At 43.2% G+C, this 18414-nt stretch overlaps 1 protein-coding gene across 1 annotated transcript in view; it reads right to left on the bottom strand.

Annotated features, from left to right (window-relative positions):
• Positions 1 to 1938: 1938 nt before the first annotated feature.
• The window catches only part of epha4l (eph receptor A4, like), a 55635-nt gene continuing 39159 nt past the window's right edge, over positions 1939 to 18414 (bottom strand). The window contains exons 6-18 of the mRNA XM_052078859.1: positions 17520 to 17644; positions 17275 to 17434; positions 16413 to 16524; positions 15086 to 15144; positions 14604 to 14717; positions 13317 to 13502; positions 8822 to 8883; positions 7950 to 8159; positions 7693 to 7842; positions 7342 to 7538; positions 5759 to 5917; positions 4217 to 5371; positions 1939 to 3258 (exon numbers count right to left, since the gene is read on the bottom strand). Coding sequence (XP_051934819.1) covers positions 5257 to 5371; positions 5759 to 5917; positions 7342 to 7538; positions 7693 to 7842; positions 7950 to 8159; positions 8822 to 8883; positions 13317 to 13502; positions 14604 to 14717; positions 15086 to 15144; positions 16413 to 16524; positions 17275 to 17434; positions 17520 to 17644 — 1649 coding nt within the window. The 3' untranslated portion in view covers positions 1939 to 3258; positions 4217 to 5256. The remainder of the gene's footprint in view (positions 3259 to 4216; positions 5372 to 5758; positions 5918 to 7341; positions 7539 to 7692; positions 7843 to 7949; positions 8160 to 8821; positions 8884 to 13316; positions 13503 to 14603; positions 14718 to 15085; positions 15145 to 16412; positions 16525 to 17274; positions 17435 to 17519; positions 17645 to 18414) is intronic.

Genomic DNA, 18414 nt, shown 5'->3' with positions numbered 1-18414 from the left:
CGCTTCTCTTCCACGTTGAGAGGAGCCAGATGAGGTGGCTCGGGCATCTGATTAGGATACCTCCTGGATGCCTTCCCTGGTGAGGTGTTCCGGGCATGTCCCACTGGCCGGAGGCCCTGGGGATGACCCAGGACACGCTGGAGAGATTATGTCTCCCAGCTGGCATGGGAACGGCTCGGGATTTCCCGGGAAGAGCTGGAAGAAGCGGCTGGGGAGAGGGAAGTCTGGGCTTCCCTGCTAAAGCTGCTGTCCCCGCAACCTCACCCCGGATAAGCGGTAGAAAATGGATGGATGGATGGATGGATGGATGGGAGGCACTGGTTGGGAAATACTGGTCTAGTAAATTGATTATTTGAAGGCTATTGTCATGTATGCTATCTTCAGGAGTAATAATACATGTAGACAAGAAATACGCTCCTGCCAATGTTTGTACACACAATAAATAGTAAACACTGTTGCTTACTGTTACATTTATTTATTTATTTCTAAATGCTGCTCTGCCATGTTTCTCAAAATAAGGAAGAAATTCTCCACCACGTTATGTCATACAAATAGCACCACCTCATCCCATCTCAGCTTGCCAAATCTCTGCAGAAGACAGACGTTTCCAAATAATCATCTACTGCTGCAAACTTCAAATGATTAATTGATGCAGTCTTGCGTTCCTGTTTTCGCAATAAATTTGCAAAACACAATTTGGCAGACATTTCCCCATTACCTCCTTTCACTATCCCTTCTCGTCTGTTTTTTATAATATAAAAAGACTGCACAATCAGTGGTTTGTCCCTGCTGGGAAGGAGCACAGGAAGCAGGTGTTATTCTGATTAAACACACATCACACGTGCACTAACCAGTTGGACTGAGCACCAAATCTCAGTGACTCGTCATAAAAACATTCTAAATTTAAAAAAACAAATCCTTAAGAAGGATTTTTTTTCTCCCCCAATGTTGGACAACGGTGGACCTAAAGACTAAAGCTGTGCAGTGCTACTTTGACGTAGATTTTTTTTGTTGCATGACCCAGCCTGAATTGTTAATTTAATGCAGTCAGGCACAGGTTTCAAATAAAGGCCTGTGGACAGATTCTGCTCACCACATCATAAGAAGCGATATTGTTACCAAACCCCATTTAAAGAATAAATTCAACAATAGTTTTTACAAACTTTTTTTCCTTGACTTCTGATATCAAAACGAGCTAAAATCATGTTATTGTTTATACGTTAATGATACAGTAGTACGATGAGGTAAATTTACATTTATATAGTTTCACTGGAGCGCGTCGACCTCACAGTGCAGAGGTTGTCAGTTCAATCCCGACTCCAGCCTCCCTGTGCCTGCGTTTTCTCCGGGTACTCCGGTTTCCTTCCACATTCCAAAAACATGCATGGCAGGCTGATTGAACACTTTAAACCCTGGGGAATCCACAGGGTCAAATTTGGCCCCTTAAAATACGGCTACTCAAATGCTACACCTTAAATCCGAAATGGTCAAATTTGGTTTATGATTAAAGCATGAAATATTTGGAAAAACATATTTTGGTGTTCAGTGAACATATAGCAGTCATTTAATGTATAATTCAACATTTTCCAAAGAAGAAAAAGGTGGTTGGCTTCTCCAGGGTTATATTTTCCCTACGTGTGAGTGTGAGCGGGGATGGTTGTTCGTCTCTGTGTGGCATGCGATTGGCTGGCATCCGGTTCAGAGTGTCCCCCGCCTACTGTCCGAAGACAGCCGGGATAGGCTCCAGCACCCACTGCGAGCCTTATGAGGATAAAGCGGATCGGAATGGATGGATGGAAGGCTGGATAGTTTCACTGGTTTAATGGCCAGAACTATACAGTGGCCCAGAACAAAACTAAAACTGTCACCCCGGCGGTAGCCCAACGCAATCGTGTGCACGGATGTGTGTGTATGATTAAGAGTCAGCGGGTACATCAGTTGGTTTCTACTGTATTAAGTGCGCTTTGGCACTCCTTTATTTTGTTCACTTGAGGCTATTATTTTACAAACTAGATATAAAAGGACATAAATAAATGTCATAACTTACATGTACCTATACTGTGTCTCCTTGACAAACAAAATAAACAAAAATATGATCACATCAAAATAGAGAAAAAAAAAGTCAATGTTAGATTCGACATGACAAAATCTAATGGCATTGGAAGGTATACACATTAACATCTGTGGTCTGTTATTTTTGTTCATTTTTCATTTTTTTTCTCCAAATCATCAGACATTGAAGTATAAGGGAAAAAACAAATCTTTTACAGTACATTCTAGTTTGCTTCCCAACATGTCTTGCATATTTCCAAGCAGGTCCTTATATTTCAATCACTAAAACCCAAATGTTACACATCGCCAAGAAGAAAGAGCCACAGCGCTGTATTAAGGACGGAGGTGTTTTTGTGAAGTGTTACTTATTTAAGTTCAAAACATTCACATAAGTAGAGTTTCAAGAGATAAAGGAATAGAACAAACGAAGCCCGCTGGGTTATACCAATATTTGTATTATGTGTTCTGGAACCCAAACTGAAAAATAGCAGTCTTCCCTTCTTTGTCACCTTGTCCTATTTGTCATAGTTGTGTACTGGCATGGGACCTTCTCTTATCCAGAGACTGTTTTATTACCACAAGCTTGACGAGTCCAAACTGAAGTCAGAGGCTTTTAGTCACACTTGGCGGTGATCCTGTATCCAAAGCGCAAACAGGTTGCTTTCCGGGAAAACTGTTCTCGAGTCCGACTCACATAGACAGGAGCAACATATTGTTCATCAGGTTTTCTTTAGCAAGCAAACGCATGTTGTTGTTGTTGTTTTTTTTTCCCCACAGGCTTCACAGTGGCCAGTGAATGGACAAGGTTAGTGTTTCTCAAGTACGTAAACCATACATCACACACACTTACGCATTCATTCACACATTCAAACCAGACTCCTCTTATTTTACATGCAAGCAAAGAAGAAAACAACAATAATAAATCTTGAAACAAAAATAAAAACAAACAGCCCAGCATCCACTAGACTTTCTAGATTATATTACATTCTTCATATAGTCTTTTTCGATGCTCGTAATCATTCAAATCACTCCAGTACAGCGCTGGATGTTCCAAAGTCCAGGGTGGGAAGAAAAAATGTCATCTCAGTGTCAGGAGAGACTGCTGTAAGAAGAGGAGCGCATAGGAAGAGGAGTCAGACAATGGGGAGGGAAAGGAATTTTGGGGCTAGCGAGTGGAGACAGGATCCTGAGGACGGACGACAGCAGCTGGGGAGCAAAAGAGAAAGAGATAGGCCGCATCAGTCTTTGTGTTTGTGTCATTTCTTGATACGGTATTTCTAATCACAACCTTTGAGAAATCAAGCCACTGGTTGTGTCAAAATTCAAAACATTCCAGATGTCCTTGTGATCGATTCCATATATTTGCGGCCATACACGTACATTACTTACATTTCCAGCCTCATTTTTTGGGCTCTGGACAGTTCTTCATTATGACATAAATACGGTGCCCTCTCTAATTAGGAGCGCCACTGGTTACTTTAAGCCTTAAAATAAATTCCATTTTTATACTCTCATGCTGAACTTATAGAAATGGTCCACCCCACACAAAATGAAGCTGGTCCCTTGGCCATCTCATTCCCCAGACCTCAACCCCATTGAAAACCAGTCGAGTGAGCCAAAGAGGAGAGGACCCTGGTTGCTGGATGAATCCGTAAGATTGTGCAAAGGGGAATGGTGTGTTCTCCCATCTTGTCAAATATGAAGTAGATAAGGTGTTTTTTTCTTTTTTTGTTGGCCAAAGAAGCTTGTTCAAATTATTACCATCACTGGGTGCTACTAATTGCGGCACACATGATTTGATGGAAAATAATTATTTCTGAATGTTGGAATTTTTTTTCCCACTGAATAAATGCACTTGAATCGTAGGTTGGATTTTCCTCTTCCCATTTTTGTCATGTATTATTTCAGGCAAGAAATGAATTGATAACGAAGCTAAAGAGCACATCTTAACCTAGGGTGCCAATAATTATGCCGGGCAGTGTATATTGTGTAATTTTATATATCTACAGTACATAATTCAAAATACCGGAAAGTCCCTTTTCTTCTACTTTCTCTTCGTGTCCATGTAAGATGGGCAAATACATTTGTGCACACAGTGTATGCAATATTAGATTTTCACATTGCAATTACAGCAAAAGGAGGAAAAACAAATACGAATTCTCACCTCGATAACAGCTTGAGTAATCCTCTGTGGAGTTTCATGATTGTGATTCACTCCGTATCCGTATTGGGTTTGTTGCATACATCCTTTTGATTAAATCCTGGCATCTGGACCTTTGTCTTGCTGCGTGAATAAACCTTATTAAATCCAGCGAAACAATTGTCCACAGACTGGGGAGGAACGGTAAGGAAGTCCTGTAGCAAGATGCGGCGGCCGCCAGCGCTCTGATTCTCAGAGATACATGAGATGATCCAGGCTGTGTGTTTGTCAGAGGGGAGGGAGAACATTTTTGGGAAGACAGGCCATTTGCTCTGGAAGATCCCCCCCCCCCCCCCCCCACAAAAAAAAACAAAACATTCTCTGCAATGTCCTGAGGGGGAGGGGGGGGGGGGACAAAGAACTGCTACAAAAAGAAAAAGTCCATGATAGACCAAAGAACCAAAGGAACATGTATCACCATAAACACCCTCGCACCACCATCTTTCTGACAAAGCCAAAGCTGGACTTCTCTGACAGCTGAGATCCTCAAATTTATATATGAGCTATCAAACAGATTCAGCTGAGACAGAACAGTGGCGGCTGCAGCAACCTGCGAGTCCCACGGTGGCAATGCATGAATGATAAACACAGTCACAAGAAGGAAGATCTGGTCTACGTATCATTTCACAAAGAAAGTTCTCAAAATAACACAAAAGGTTTCCCATCTGTCTTGCTTGTCTTTTCCATCCAATAAAGGCACTCCAGATTGGCCTCTTGGAAGCACTTCCAGCCTCCATCGATCCACAAATGCCTTTTTTTCTCCAAAATAACACCCCCGCCCAAAAAAAAAAAAAAAGCTGAATAAAGGTCTGAATTTCTGAAAAAGTGCTATTGTCCCCACTTTTTGCTTCTTTTTTTCTTTCAGACCAAATTTAAAGTGCACAGATGAGGTAAACTATTTCTTCATAGTTTGTCTCTTATCAAACGTAGTGTTTTTTTTCTTTTTTTTTCTTCATTGGAAATGAAGTCCTTTCGCACCCTTTTCATTCTCCATTTCGAATCTCTCAGACAGGAACCATTCTGCCTTGCATCTGTTGCATCTGGGAGAGCATTCCCTGGACACTTGTCAGGATCTTGCTCTGATGTGTTGCTGAGGAGATTCCAATGCGAGTCAGGTCCCTGCAAGGAGAGGAAGCACACTCTTCAGAACAATAAAAACAGAACAGACAAATGGTCCTCAGAATGAGTTTTGCAGTTTTCCAGCGGGCTGACATGTTAAACTGCTGAATAAGCGATTTCAGATGCCAACACGGCAATGCCAATCCTGTCATTTTAAGGGATTAGATGAATAACTGGAATAACAGAGACGGATACATGCATGCCATAAATACTTCCTCACTAAGATTAAAAGAAAGCCACAAATGTGTGTCTGTGTGCATGTGCACGCATGGTTGCATGTCTACAGAACTGTAACTTTAAGAACGCAACGGTTGTGCACAAACAACCACTTAAAAATCCTTTTGAAAGCAGAGTACACCGCAATGAGAAGTAAAATGTCCTACTCACTCTTGCGTCATGTGGATCACCGCCTCTGGAGCCGTGTAGCTGGCGGCTGTAAAGTTGTCGATGTATCTCTCCATGCCAATGGCCTGAAGCCAGTCCTCTACTGTGCCCACGGCTGAGGACCCCTCAGGGCTGCCGGGCTCCAGCAGGGTGGTGGTAGGCCTGATGAGTGGCGAGAGGTCAGGAGAGAGGAATTAAAATTTTAAAAAGTGCAGAATAATTATTTTATTAGATTTAGCTTGTTATCATTTTGAGCAAAATAAACAGATGTTTGCCTTTAATGCGATAATTGTAAACAATGCATGATCACACACCTTGGCATGCAACATTTCTTTCCACCGTCTCTTCTTAGCTAATCCATATCACCATTGTCTGAATCTCAACAAAAGCCAAGCTAAATCTACGATAAAATCATGTTCGGTGCGACGATTTGAATGGCGGAATGGTTCTTTTTCAGAATATTCTTCACTCTAGTGTGTGTACTCATCCCATCAAAAGTGCTCAACTACAAAACACCAACATCAACATACCAAAACACACACACACACACACACACACACACACACACACACACACACACACACACACACACACACTTTGTCTTTCCGTCATTTATCCTTACAAGCTGTATTTATAGAGTTCCGTTGTGCTAATTACTCCACAAGGAACCTCTTCCACTCTCGTTGTGTAACATAGGGTGAGCATGGGAATGTGTGCTCAAACACTCATTAAACTCAAACAGACATCCACTGGGCGGCACCGAGTCTGTAAACACATGTAGGTCATTCTTGACACATTTTAGCCACTTAAGAGTAATAGCGTAGAAGCTGTCGGGTCATATTTGTTTTTGACTTTGAACCGTAGCGCTACGTCGGAGTTCTCCAGACAGTCAAAATTCCAGAGTGTATAGAAGCATTGATGATAATTTGAAGAGGAATCTATTAGCCAGGCTCTTTGTGCTGCAATCGGCTACATGTTGCTGGTGGAAACATTTAATACTTAGTAAAAAGGGAACTAATGGGAGGGTTATGTTACATGGCGTGCGATAATAAAATGACACAGAAACAAAACTGTCGACTCTGGCCTGATGTTTCTACTTTATTTTTCTTTTAACACATCATAAGCAGTTACTACAAATGTACAGACACCCTCCTAGTCCATCAATCATTGACTTCACCAAAACAACCAAAGCCCATAAAACCATGGTTGGGTGACTTTTGAGAGCCCTGACCATCAAACACCTTTGGGATATGTGAGCTACAAGTCGCCCAGTTCCACTCCCGTCACCTTTGACCTCGCAAATATTTTTTGTGGATGAAAGGGCAGAACACACACGCTATAAAACCTGTGGAAAGTTACGATATTTTGACGACATTTATAGATTGTCAGCCAGATCTTGGCAGAACATTTCACTTTGGTGTCATATGGCGTACATTTGTTATTGAGGTTCACATTGCAATGTGCTAGGGGAATTGTCATATGCTTCAATATGAACCAATTCATCAGTCAGAATAATGTCAGCCGATCAATACCGTTGGAGTCGTCATTACTGACAGGACCATACGACTGTTAGGAGCCCTCCTCACCTGAGCGCACCGTTTCCACCAGTTCTCTTCAAACTGTTGGGGTTTCGAATCAGCTTATCCAACATGTTGACAATCTGGCCAAACTTTGGTCGCTCTGCCCTCTCTCTCTGCCAGCAGTCCAGCATGAGCTGGTGGAGAGCCACGGGACAGTCCATTGGTGGGGGCAGCCGATAACCCTCGTCAATGGCTTTGATGACCTATTAAAAGAAATGAAGCTATACCTCAAGCCACCATGTTTGAATGACAATATTCCGAACGATTGGGGTTCATTTGATCATTCAATGTTGCGACTGTTCAACACGAGTACACCACATATTAAAATAGCAGTGAGCGTATGTCATTGTGACTTACATCTTGGTTACTCATGTCCCAATATGGCCGCTCGCCATATGACATCACCTCCCACATGACGATGCCGTAGCTCCACACATCACTGGATGAAGTGAACTTCCTGTAAGCGATGGCCTCAGGAGCCGTCCAGCGGATAGGGATCTTCCCTCCCTATATTGATCCAAAAAATGACCTGATAAATCAAGGCTGACAAATCGCACAATAGCAATGACACGTCGTCAGTTACTGTCACCTCCCACACATGCCCACACACTCACCCTGGTAGTGTATGCAGCCTCAGGGTCGTCCTCCAGCACACGAGACATGCCAAAGTCGGACACTTTGCAAACCAAGTTGCAGTTGACCAGGATGTTGCGAGCTGCAAGATCACGGTGGACGTAGCTCATGTCTGACAGGTACTTCATGCCTGATGCGATACCACGTAGGATGCCGACAAGCTGGATCACAGTGAAGTGGCCGTCATTCTTCTGCACACATGAGAAACAAGTTGTTGATCAAGTCAACTGCGTTACCATTAGAAAACAGATGTCTTTTGTGAAATGCATTCAACAAACGCATGTGACTTTTTACCGTTCTATATGGGTTGAGCATTTGCTACAAATTTCGTCGGTTGAACGAGACATCTGTGCTCTTGCAGACACAAGAAGTAGCTCTTTGTTTCAAAAAGGTTGGTGACCCCTGCTCGAGACTTTAGGCAGGATGCTTGATGCTAATAAAGATCCTCCAAAGCTTCAAGTTTAGTGAACCTTACCGACACAGAAGTGAAACCTGAGTCAAATTCTTGTCGCAAAGATGCGAAGTCGATAAAGGAGGAGGGATAAAGATTAGAATGAATGTTTGTGAACAAGTGCTTGTAATTTGGGTGGATGACATTAAAGTGATAAGATGGGATCAGTATACTACAGGTGTAGCTCTCTCTCTATTTCTCATTCACTCACACACACACACACACACACACACACACACACACACACACACACACACACACACACACACACACACACACGCACACACACACACACGCACACACACACACACACACACACACACACACACGCACACACACTCACACACACACACACACACTCACACACACACACACACACGCACACAGAAACGCATGACTGACCCTCAGGAATGCATCCAGCGATCTGTTTTCCATGTACTCTGTGATAATCATCACTGGCTTACCTAGAGAGAAAGAGAGAGAAAGACATAGAGAGAGAGAGAGGGAGAGAGAGAGAGAGAGAGAGAATGAAAGACAGATGATTATAGAGCTAAATGATGCACATGACAGCCCAGCAGTCTCAGTGGAATTTAAGTGTGTGTGTGTGTGTGTGTGTGTGCGTGCGTGTGTGTGTTTGGCCATCTCTCTCTGTCCCACAGTGATTTAATGAGCTCAATGTAACGGTTGCCCAGACATCCTCTTTCTTTAGTTGCACAAGCAAAGGCATCTCGTCCGAAACAAAACTAGACGACGCGCCCATCTGGTCTTCCTGCAAATATGACAGACTTTAGATATGTTATGTGAGATCTCATCACAATCACCCAGCCAGAGTCTATTCGACTCACGATTTATGCCCCTTACTGTTCCTTGGAGATCTTTCCCCTGAGCAACTTCTGACACATCTGTCACCATCGTCTGTGTTGCATATTTCCATCTCCTTCCCATACGCTGAATCATTCCCTTGACCCCTCCCATTCCTCTTTGGTCTTTTTCACCTCATCCCTCTATCATGGCCACTCTTCTCTTTGGGGAGCATCTGTGTCTTTATCTGAGCGAGACATGCGACGGGTAGGGTGGCTGTTCCCTGGTGGGTCTCTGTTTGTTTTTTTTCCCAATGGATGTGGGGTGGGGGGGGGTTCAGTCAGGAGGAGCAAGACACGAACAGAAGAAAGAGTACCGATGGCTTGTTTTTATCCTCAACTGTCGACCCATGACAGAAGTGTTCATACAATAAATTTCAAGTTCAAGGCCGATTGCAATGAGAAGTGCTGAGTTAAGGCTTTTGCTTGAAATGCAAAATCTCTCATGCATTCTTGTAGAGAACTCGGAGTTGGAGAGAGCTGAGCCGCTGGCAACTGAGATCCTAGAGGTGACGTTCCCCTCCACAGCAAGGCTGCTCGCCTTGCCAAGGGGCTGTCATTCACCCCTTCACCCGCTGTGTGACTGGCACGCCATTAATCATGGGGCGCTCGGACGATGCCCCCAAAAGAGGAAGTGGATTTAAAGCTGGGGGAGAGCGGGGGCCCTGTCTGTCAGCCATCTTTGTTCCCTTTGTTGAGCACCTCTGCCCTCGAGGCACCAGTGATTGACAGCTCCCCAATCCAGTCTGAAGAGCATCTGACCTGCGACCCAAAACTCTCGCCTTTTCAGCCCCGCCCTATTCCTCACGGCTTATTTGCATGCTAATTCCGTGTTTACTGAATACGCCCCGCCGCCTTTGGCAATGAACCCTAGGCAGGGACTCTCGAAAGACGGCTGATTATCACCTGCCAATGAAAGCGGGTAGGGGGAATCAGGCAACAAAGGGACAATATTGGGAACTCAAAAGACAAACGCTCCTCAGAGGCCCACTCAAACACAAAGACACGCTTTTAATAACTCATCGTTCTTTAATTTAGAGGCTTGCTTTATGTAGATTAGACATTTTAATGGGGACTGGATTTAAGGCTGAAGGCATCCAATTGCACTCCGTCAGTCCTCAGTGAAGAGGATTTTCTAAAATTATGTATTTTAGAAGACCTTCGAGGTGTATTCATAATTAATACGCCTTAACTGACTCTGTTGGACATGCCAACAAGTTCATGCCACATTAACAATTCCTTTTAACTTTATTGAAAGAGAGAGGAGAGGGCAATTCAAATAATGGCTTTTTTAAAAATAGATGTGAAGTGAAGGACTCATCTGCCCAAATCTTGAGTTGTGTTCTCAGAAGGCAGAGTGGAAGGAGGCGAGTTAGTTATCAGATGTCCTTCTTGCTAAGGCACATCAGCCTTTCATGTTGGCGGCTATCACTGCGGCACGGTTCATCTGTCTCCCTCATCTAACCCTCAAATGCTTTATCATTTTCAACTTCTGGTTCATTCGCTTTCTTGGCCTCTCTGTTTTTTTTTTTTTTTCTTCTGTTGTCATTCCCGCTGTTGTCCTCTGTAGCTCCTTCAATCCATCACCTTCTAAACACCCGGCTGTCTTTTCCTCTCTGCATCTCTATTTGCACCATCCATGGCTTGTCTCAGATTTCTTTTCCTTGCGCCCATCCTTCCATCTGCATTTCCTGTGCCTTTCTCACGGCTTCTCGTTGAGGTCTGAGGGGTCATATAAGGGGTGATAGGTGTTGGAACAGATAAGTAATTCTGCCAGAGCCGCTGTTCACTTTCAGGCCGGTCTGTCTTGTCTTGTGTGTGTAAAAGGGTCAGAGACGGTGTTATCGAGCAGAGATAGGACCAGGCTGCTGCTATGTCATGACACATTAAGGCACTTCATCCGTCTAACCACAGCTGAGGCTGGCCAACAGCTATTGGCCCTCCCGAACACATGCATAGAACGCAAAGTGCACAGACGTGTTGACAAGAGATTTACACAAACACACAAGCACCTCAGTCCTGCCAAACAGAACTGGGACAAGGAGTAAATGGTAGAGCGAAGCTTGCGGGGGGGGGGGGGGGGGGGGCATAAAGAAGATAACACCAAGGGCAGAGGGAGGGAGATGTGACCAGGATTTTGTGACCGTGCGGCAGCAGATAGAGCAGGGATAGGGTATCACTCCCTAACCCCAAACACATTTAGAACTGACACCATGATTAATGAGCCCAGTGCCGCACTACAGGGACTGTTCCTGGGCCATTAGCACCCCCACCCCACCCCCCCGCACCTCACCATTTGCCCACCTTGGTTTATTTCCCCTTAACCTTCCCACTGACGACGTAGCCCGTCCATCTGGAAAAAGGCCACCCGATGACAGCCTGACTGTGAAATACAAACCCCTTTTCCAGTGCAGTTGGGACATTGTGTTAAACATAAATAAAAATTGAATAAAACTGATTTGCAAATCATTTTCAACCTGTATTTCATTTAATGCACTCAAAATACAATATATTTAATGTTCAAACAGACAAACCTCATTGTTTTTAGCAGATAATTATTAAATTGCAAAAAAGACAGGAAGTTGAGGAATGCTGGTCAAACACCTGTTTGGAACATCCATTAGGTGAACAGGCTAACTCGGAACAGGTGGATGCTATGTTTGGGTATAAAAGGAGTTTCCCTAAATTGCTCAGACATTCACCAAGAAAAATGGGGCAAGATTCATTTCTTTGTGAACAACTGCTTGAGAAAATAATCGAACAGTTAACTCATTCAGTACCAGCCAATTGTAGACCAAGTCTGAAAAGACGTTTAAAAACGTCTTTGGGAGTGAATGAGTTAAAGGACAATGTTCCTCAATGTACACCTCCAAGGAATTTCGGGATTTCAGCATCTAAAACTCCATAATGTCATTAAAAGGTTACAGAATCTGGAGATTCAATTCAATCGACATTGAATGCTTGAGGCCTTTGATCCCTCAGGAGGCACTGCATCAGAAACTGACATCCCCGTGTAAAGGACCACATGGGCTCGGGAACACTTCAGTAGGGGTTTGGCAGTTTGGCACTACATCCTTAAGTGCAACTTCAAACTCTACTATGCAAAGCAAAGGTTTATCAATGACACGGAGCAATGCCACCGGCCTCTCTGGAACCGAGCTCATCTATGAGGGACTGATGGCAAGTGGAAAAGTGTTCTGTGGTCTGACGAGTCCACATTTCAAATTGCTTTTGGAATTTGTGGACATCGTGTCCTCTGGGCCATAGGGGAAAAGAACCATTCAATATGTTCAAAAGCCAGCATCTGTGATGGCATGGGGCTTTGTTAGTGGTTAACTTATAAATGTGTGAATTCACCATTAATGCTGAAAGGTACACACAGGTTTTGGAGAAACATATGCAGCCATAAAATTCAAAGTTATTGATGTTTTGCTAAAAACCACAGAACATTTAATATCTTGTCTTTGTCGTGTATTCAATTAAATAAAGGTTGAACATGATTTGCAAATTGTTGCTTTCTGTTTTTGTTTATGTTTAACATCATTTCCCAACGTCATTGGAATTGGTGGGATGCTGCAGTTTTACGGATGTACTTCAGACAGAATCAGCACATACTGCTACCAACTCACACATGAGTCTAGTCATGTTCAATTAATTACATAAATAGAATCGTTTACATATCCTACAACCTTCTGAAACAATCCAAAGCAAAGTCCTTCCATATGGGAATACTATCACTCAAAGAAAACATTTGTCTGAATCAACCTTCCACCAATATCACCCACAATGTAGGCTGGAATGATTTATTGTTACATTTTTATGGGGTGGGTGTGGGTGGTTCTGGGAGGGTTGGGGTGTGATAGAGATGGATACGTCCTTTTTAGTGTATTAAATATACAGTGTATTGCACATATTAAACACGTGCACACATTTGTGTGTTTGAGGAAGTTCTGAATAATTGGGATCCTGTAAGTCAAGGTTATTAATGACTGATTTGTGACTTTGAACAGCAGCAGGAAAGAAAAATAATCACATACATTTAGTGACTACACCTTCCAGGTGGATGATGTTGGGATGGTCAAATTGGCCCATAATGCTGGCCTCAGCCAAGAAGTCCCTCCTTTGCTGGTCGGTGTATCCGGCCTTTAGCGTCTTTATGGCCACACAGATCTCTCTCTTGCCGGGCATTTTCAAACGGCCACTGCAGACCTCACCAAACTCCCCTGAAACAAACGTAGCTCAGTTTAAAGTGCCAGTGTTTGTTTTTTTATGTGTATGTTGGAAGGGGTCCTCTTTAAACATTGATCAAGGTCTCTACTCCCTGCTTGCTCCCTTCATGCAGCCGGTTGTGCGGTGAGAGAGAGGGACAAGAAATGGATATTGATCTTTCTCTTTATTGTTTTGTCATTGGATGACTTTTCTTCAGCTGTAGAGTCGTACCGTATTTTCCGCACTAAAAGGGACACCTAAAAGCCTTCCATTTTCTTAAAAGCTCAGAGTGAGCCTTAAAATCCGATGCGCCTTGTGTACGGTAATATGTCAACCCCAAAATGGCTCATTGCTAGACACGTGCTAACAACGCAGAGTTCAAACTTAAGGCGATCGGGTTACGCAGTTGAACACAGAAATAGAGCAGCGGCAAGAGAGTTGAATGTTAACGAGTCAATGTTATAACTTGCTAAAGGTTAAGTCAACTGCCTCGCTGTTTTATTAAATAAGTTTCACTGACATTTGATCGTTCTGTAACAACGCCCCTCAACAGCTAAGCTATCTTAGCTGTTGTCGTTTGTTCAAAGATCTTTGATCTGTGACGTGGGTTGCGTCGGCGCTGATTGGTTGAACCACGTGCGTACGTGCTCGCGCTCACGTGCGCACAGTATACACCAACGGATTATGGACTGCAGAGGTACGCTTCACTCGAGTGGCGAGTGGCGTTGCTACAGTTCTGTTGGCATTTCCTTAATCGTAGCTCCATCTAGTGGACGCCTTGCAGATTGCATCTTATAGTGCGGTGCGTCCAAGATGTAAAAAAAAAACAAACAAAATAAGCCAGTCATTGAAGGTGTGCCTCATCATCCAATGCGCCTTTTAGTGTGGAAAATACAGCACAACATATTTTGCTTCTAATTTCATGCTCAAAGACAGACAATAAATTAAGATTAGGGAAAAAAAGGTTTTCTCTTGAAGAAAGTCACGATTTGCATGAAAATAAAAAAAATAACAAAATTCCATCCAAATAGTCTTTCTCGGCAATATGTCAGCAAAGAAATACACGTAATGTGAATTGGTGAGAGATGAATAGTTTAAAAATATTTTCCACTTACCGACACCAATTACTTTCTCAATCTTGATACAGGATGCATCAATCTCTTTGGCAAACTCGCGTACAGCTTGGTTTGGGTCTTCATAGGTAAAGGGGTCAACGTATGTTCTCACTCCTTTTGAAAGAAAATCAAAAATTCAGTCTGGAAAGAACTCTTCATCTCTTCTTTGATTTTTCTTTTGCTGCAGGCTAGACCACACTTATCCACGCTCCTCTCTGTCCCCCAATACCTAGATTTACACTAATGCTGCTAATGTCACTATGGCTGACTGAGAAAGACAGAGCTCATTAACTTAAAACATTTGTGGGACATCAGTACCAATGCTAATGGCTTGATGATGAGCTTTTTAGAGTAAGGCAGGTTTCCAAATTGTTTTTACCGTCCTTCTCATTTATGGGCTCCAGTTGTGGTTTATAATGCATGCACATCCCCAAAAACACCAATGTTCCTCAATAACAGAATTAGTATGCACTTGAAATTACCTTGATGTAAATGCTTCTCTTCATCTGACTCCTGCTTGGCTTTGCTGTACTTACTCCTTCTGGGGAGAGATAAAAACACCAGGACAGTTGGTTACGTGTCATGCTAAAAAAAAAAAAAAAAAAAAAAAATATCCGAAAGGCAAAATTAAACACATGATGTCCCTTAAATTGGGGTTTTCTTGTTGTGTGATGTATTTTTACAGTTTTGTCATTTACAATATCTCCTCCCTCTGCGGGCTAAAACAGAAACTTGAAGACGACTGAGGAGGGAATTCTAGCTGGAAATCAATTTTATAGGATAATATGCTCAAATCCCTCAGGATTATCTTGATGGTCTGATGTCTGTGACCACATGTGTGAGACATTGTCCTCCTCTGCAGTTGCGTAATGAGGGTTAACAGCAACATGATTGCAGTCCCTCCCCACAATCAGCGCATGGCCGCAGCAACACAATGACTGTGTTCATCACAGGCACACTGGATAAAGAAGGCAAAGGCAACCACCTGCTTGGTTGTAAAGCGAGACAATCACATGGAAATACAGGACAGCCAACAAATGTACACAACCGATCCAATTTATTGCCATGAACCTATAGGAACAAATATTTGGTGTGACATAAAAACGTTCACATTCCAATTAGCAAGTGAAAGTAAAGTGCACACCAATTTATAATGTCAAAACCTATTAATGGCACCAAATTTGCACATGTGCAGACACACACACACACACACACACACACACACACATACAGGTACATACACACAGAGCGTGGTTAAGACCCTGAAGTGAAGCAGCCCCATCTGCATGTAATCCCATCTGTGTGACGGAGCTTTGTCCTGCTCGCTGGTTAACACCCTATGATTGGGTCACCGTAAATCCACCTGATGCCTCTCTGTCTGCCCCTGTTTCAATTTTGCCTGCTACTTTTCATTTCTTGCTTAATTCAATGTCCACTGTGATCCTCCCTCTTCCTTTTCTGAAACCGTTTGCCTTTCTCTCATTTTCTTCACGCCGGTAAGCAAGGCACAGCAGGAGACAATAACCAGCGGCCCAGATTGGAGTCGCTACGGGATAAGTAGAGGAGAAAGGATAAGAAGTGAGGATGGATGCAGAGGAAAGGGATCGCGGGGTCGTTGATTGCATCTCTTCAGCTGTCAGAGCTGTCAATCACGTCTCCGATGTGGGCAGCCATCACTCATCACGCGTGAATATGGCGCAATAGCTTTCCTGCTTGGCTTTCTGACAGCTACTTTTCCTGGTGCTAAGCAAGACATCGCTCATCACACAGACTGACAGAGAATAAAAGAGCCGGAGGGATGAAGCTCACCTTCGGCTGATGACAAATGCGCTGATGAGGAGAAGAAGGAGCACCACGCTGCCGACCACAGACACCAGTAACACTGTCGAGTTTGTTCCATCACCAATTATGGGAGCTGGCGCTAAGAGAGGGAAGAATGAAATAACGAGTCAAAAAAGAGCAATATATTCTATGTCGGACATTGACCCCTCATGCACCCTCTAGATATCTTCCAAACTCTCTGTATACACCCACGCATATGCACACGTCACTTTGTTTTACGATTCAACCATAAAGTCAACTCCTGTTGGCCCTCATTGAAAGACAATGACAGCCCATTTGGTTGTGTGCTCGTCCGTGTCATTATCATGCACCGCTGTTGGGATCTGCATCACAAAGGAGACACCTGGTCCTTCGATCAGTTCTGGAAACCGTTCACGCCATAATGCGGCTTTCGGTTTGTTCCCTATTTTCTTGCGTGGCTCGATCAAGAATTGTTATGGATACTTTTCACCTCCCAAAACATCAGCATTTGCTATCGTTCAAAATTTCTGGACCTGAAATTGTTTTTCACCGAAGTGTGATGTATCACTCGTCTTAGCTTATGACATTTTGAGCCCGCTGAAAGAAATCAAATTATATAATTCTTCAAAAATTCATAAAGGTTGAACCTGTATTTGTATGCCTACTAAGACTCCCCAAAGATGCAAGTCAGGTGCTGCAGTACTGAAATCATTTATCTTTTACACACAACATCTATTTTGATAAATGGCCCTCTGAAAAAGTCATTCTTAAAAGATGCTATCATTGCAGGATTTTGCAAAGGTGCTTTGGCCATGAAAAAAAAAAGTCACATTCTTGAAAAGAGCAAGTCATATGTGGCTCGACTCACTGGAGTTTGTCATGAACTCAAAGGGGCCACTGCATTCACCGTAGCCGGCCGCTGTGCGTGCACGCACGTGGAACACATAAGAGGTGAGGGGCGTGAGGCCCTTGATGTCTGCGTTTCTGGATGAGGTTTTGATGATCCTGTAGCTTTTTTCATTTTGGTCCTGCAGGAAATTAAAAAATGGAATAAGACAAGAGAAAATAACGGAAAACAATACTGGGCAACGTGCCGACTTTTCAACGACTTACCTTTTCGTAGTACTTGACCTCGTACTCAAGGATCACCCCATTGGCTCGTTCTGGAGGTTGCCACACCAGCGAGATGGTGTGTCTTGTGATGTTCTTCGCTTGGACAGATGTTACCGGGGAGGGAGCTACACGAGAGAAAAAGCAATTTAGGCCCTGCTGTTTTCAACGTGTCTTTCATGCTGCAGCTTGGAGACAATTAAGTCTGTCTCTGTTGCTTTTCTTCTGCTCTTTTATCCTCGACACCACGAGGCATTCACTTGTGTTTGGTTTTGGCCTTTATTGAAAAAGTGATGCTGCAAAACCACATAGCTAGATGAAAAATATAATATATTACAGCGTTGATGGTTGGAATGTATTCAACTGATCCAATGTTCCCTTAGCTGACACGCAATCCTACAGGGTGGCAAAGTAATAACAACCTTGATTTTCTGCATATCTGCAGGTCACCTTGGGAAAGCCTACAAGGCTCCAAAGTGCACCTCGGAAAAAGCACAAAAATTGACTCGTGGCCTTTGCCTTTTTTCGTCTTCAAGAGAGCAAATCAATTGGTTTTCATTAAAGCACCACAGAGCGATCTTATCCTGAGCCATTTCTGCAGCAGCTGATAATAAAGCCATAATTCAAGCAACAGAGCTATCTGCATTTGGGCGCCTTTAACACGTGAAGGTTAAAACGCAGATAATGGCTCACTGTTGAACCCAGGCTTCAGTGTGTCACCGAGGCACAAATCAAACTTCTATCTTCAGGGAGGGTCGGCTAAATTAAAAGTCTACGCACCCCAGGTGGGTTTTGTGATATTAAAAAAAATAGACCAAGATAAATCATTTCATATTGTTGTGGTTTTCTTTTGTTAATTAGCCTTTACATATCAATTGAAAACAAAAATAAATCTCTT

The sequence above is a fragment of the Hippocampus zosterae genome, chromosome 10, assembly GCF_025434085.1.
Source record: "Hippocampus zosterae strain Florida chromosome 10, ASM2543408v3, whole genome shotgun sequence".
NCBI lineage: Eukaryota > Metazoa > Chordata > Actinopteri > Syngnathiformes > Syngnathidae > Hippocampus > Hippocampus zosterae.
Note: the sequence above shows the minus strand (reverse complement) of the source record. Positions and strands in the feature narration are given on the sequence as shown.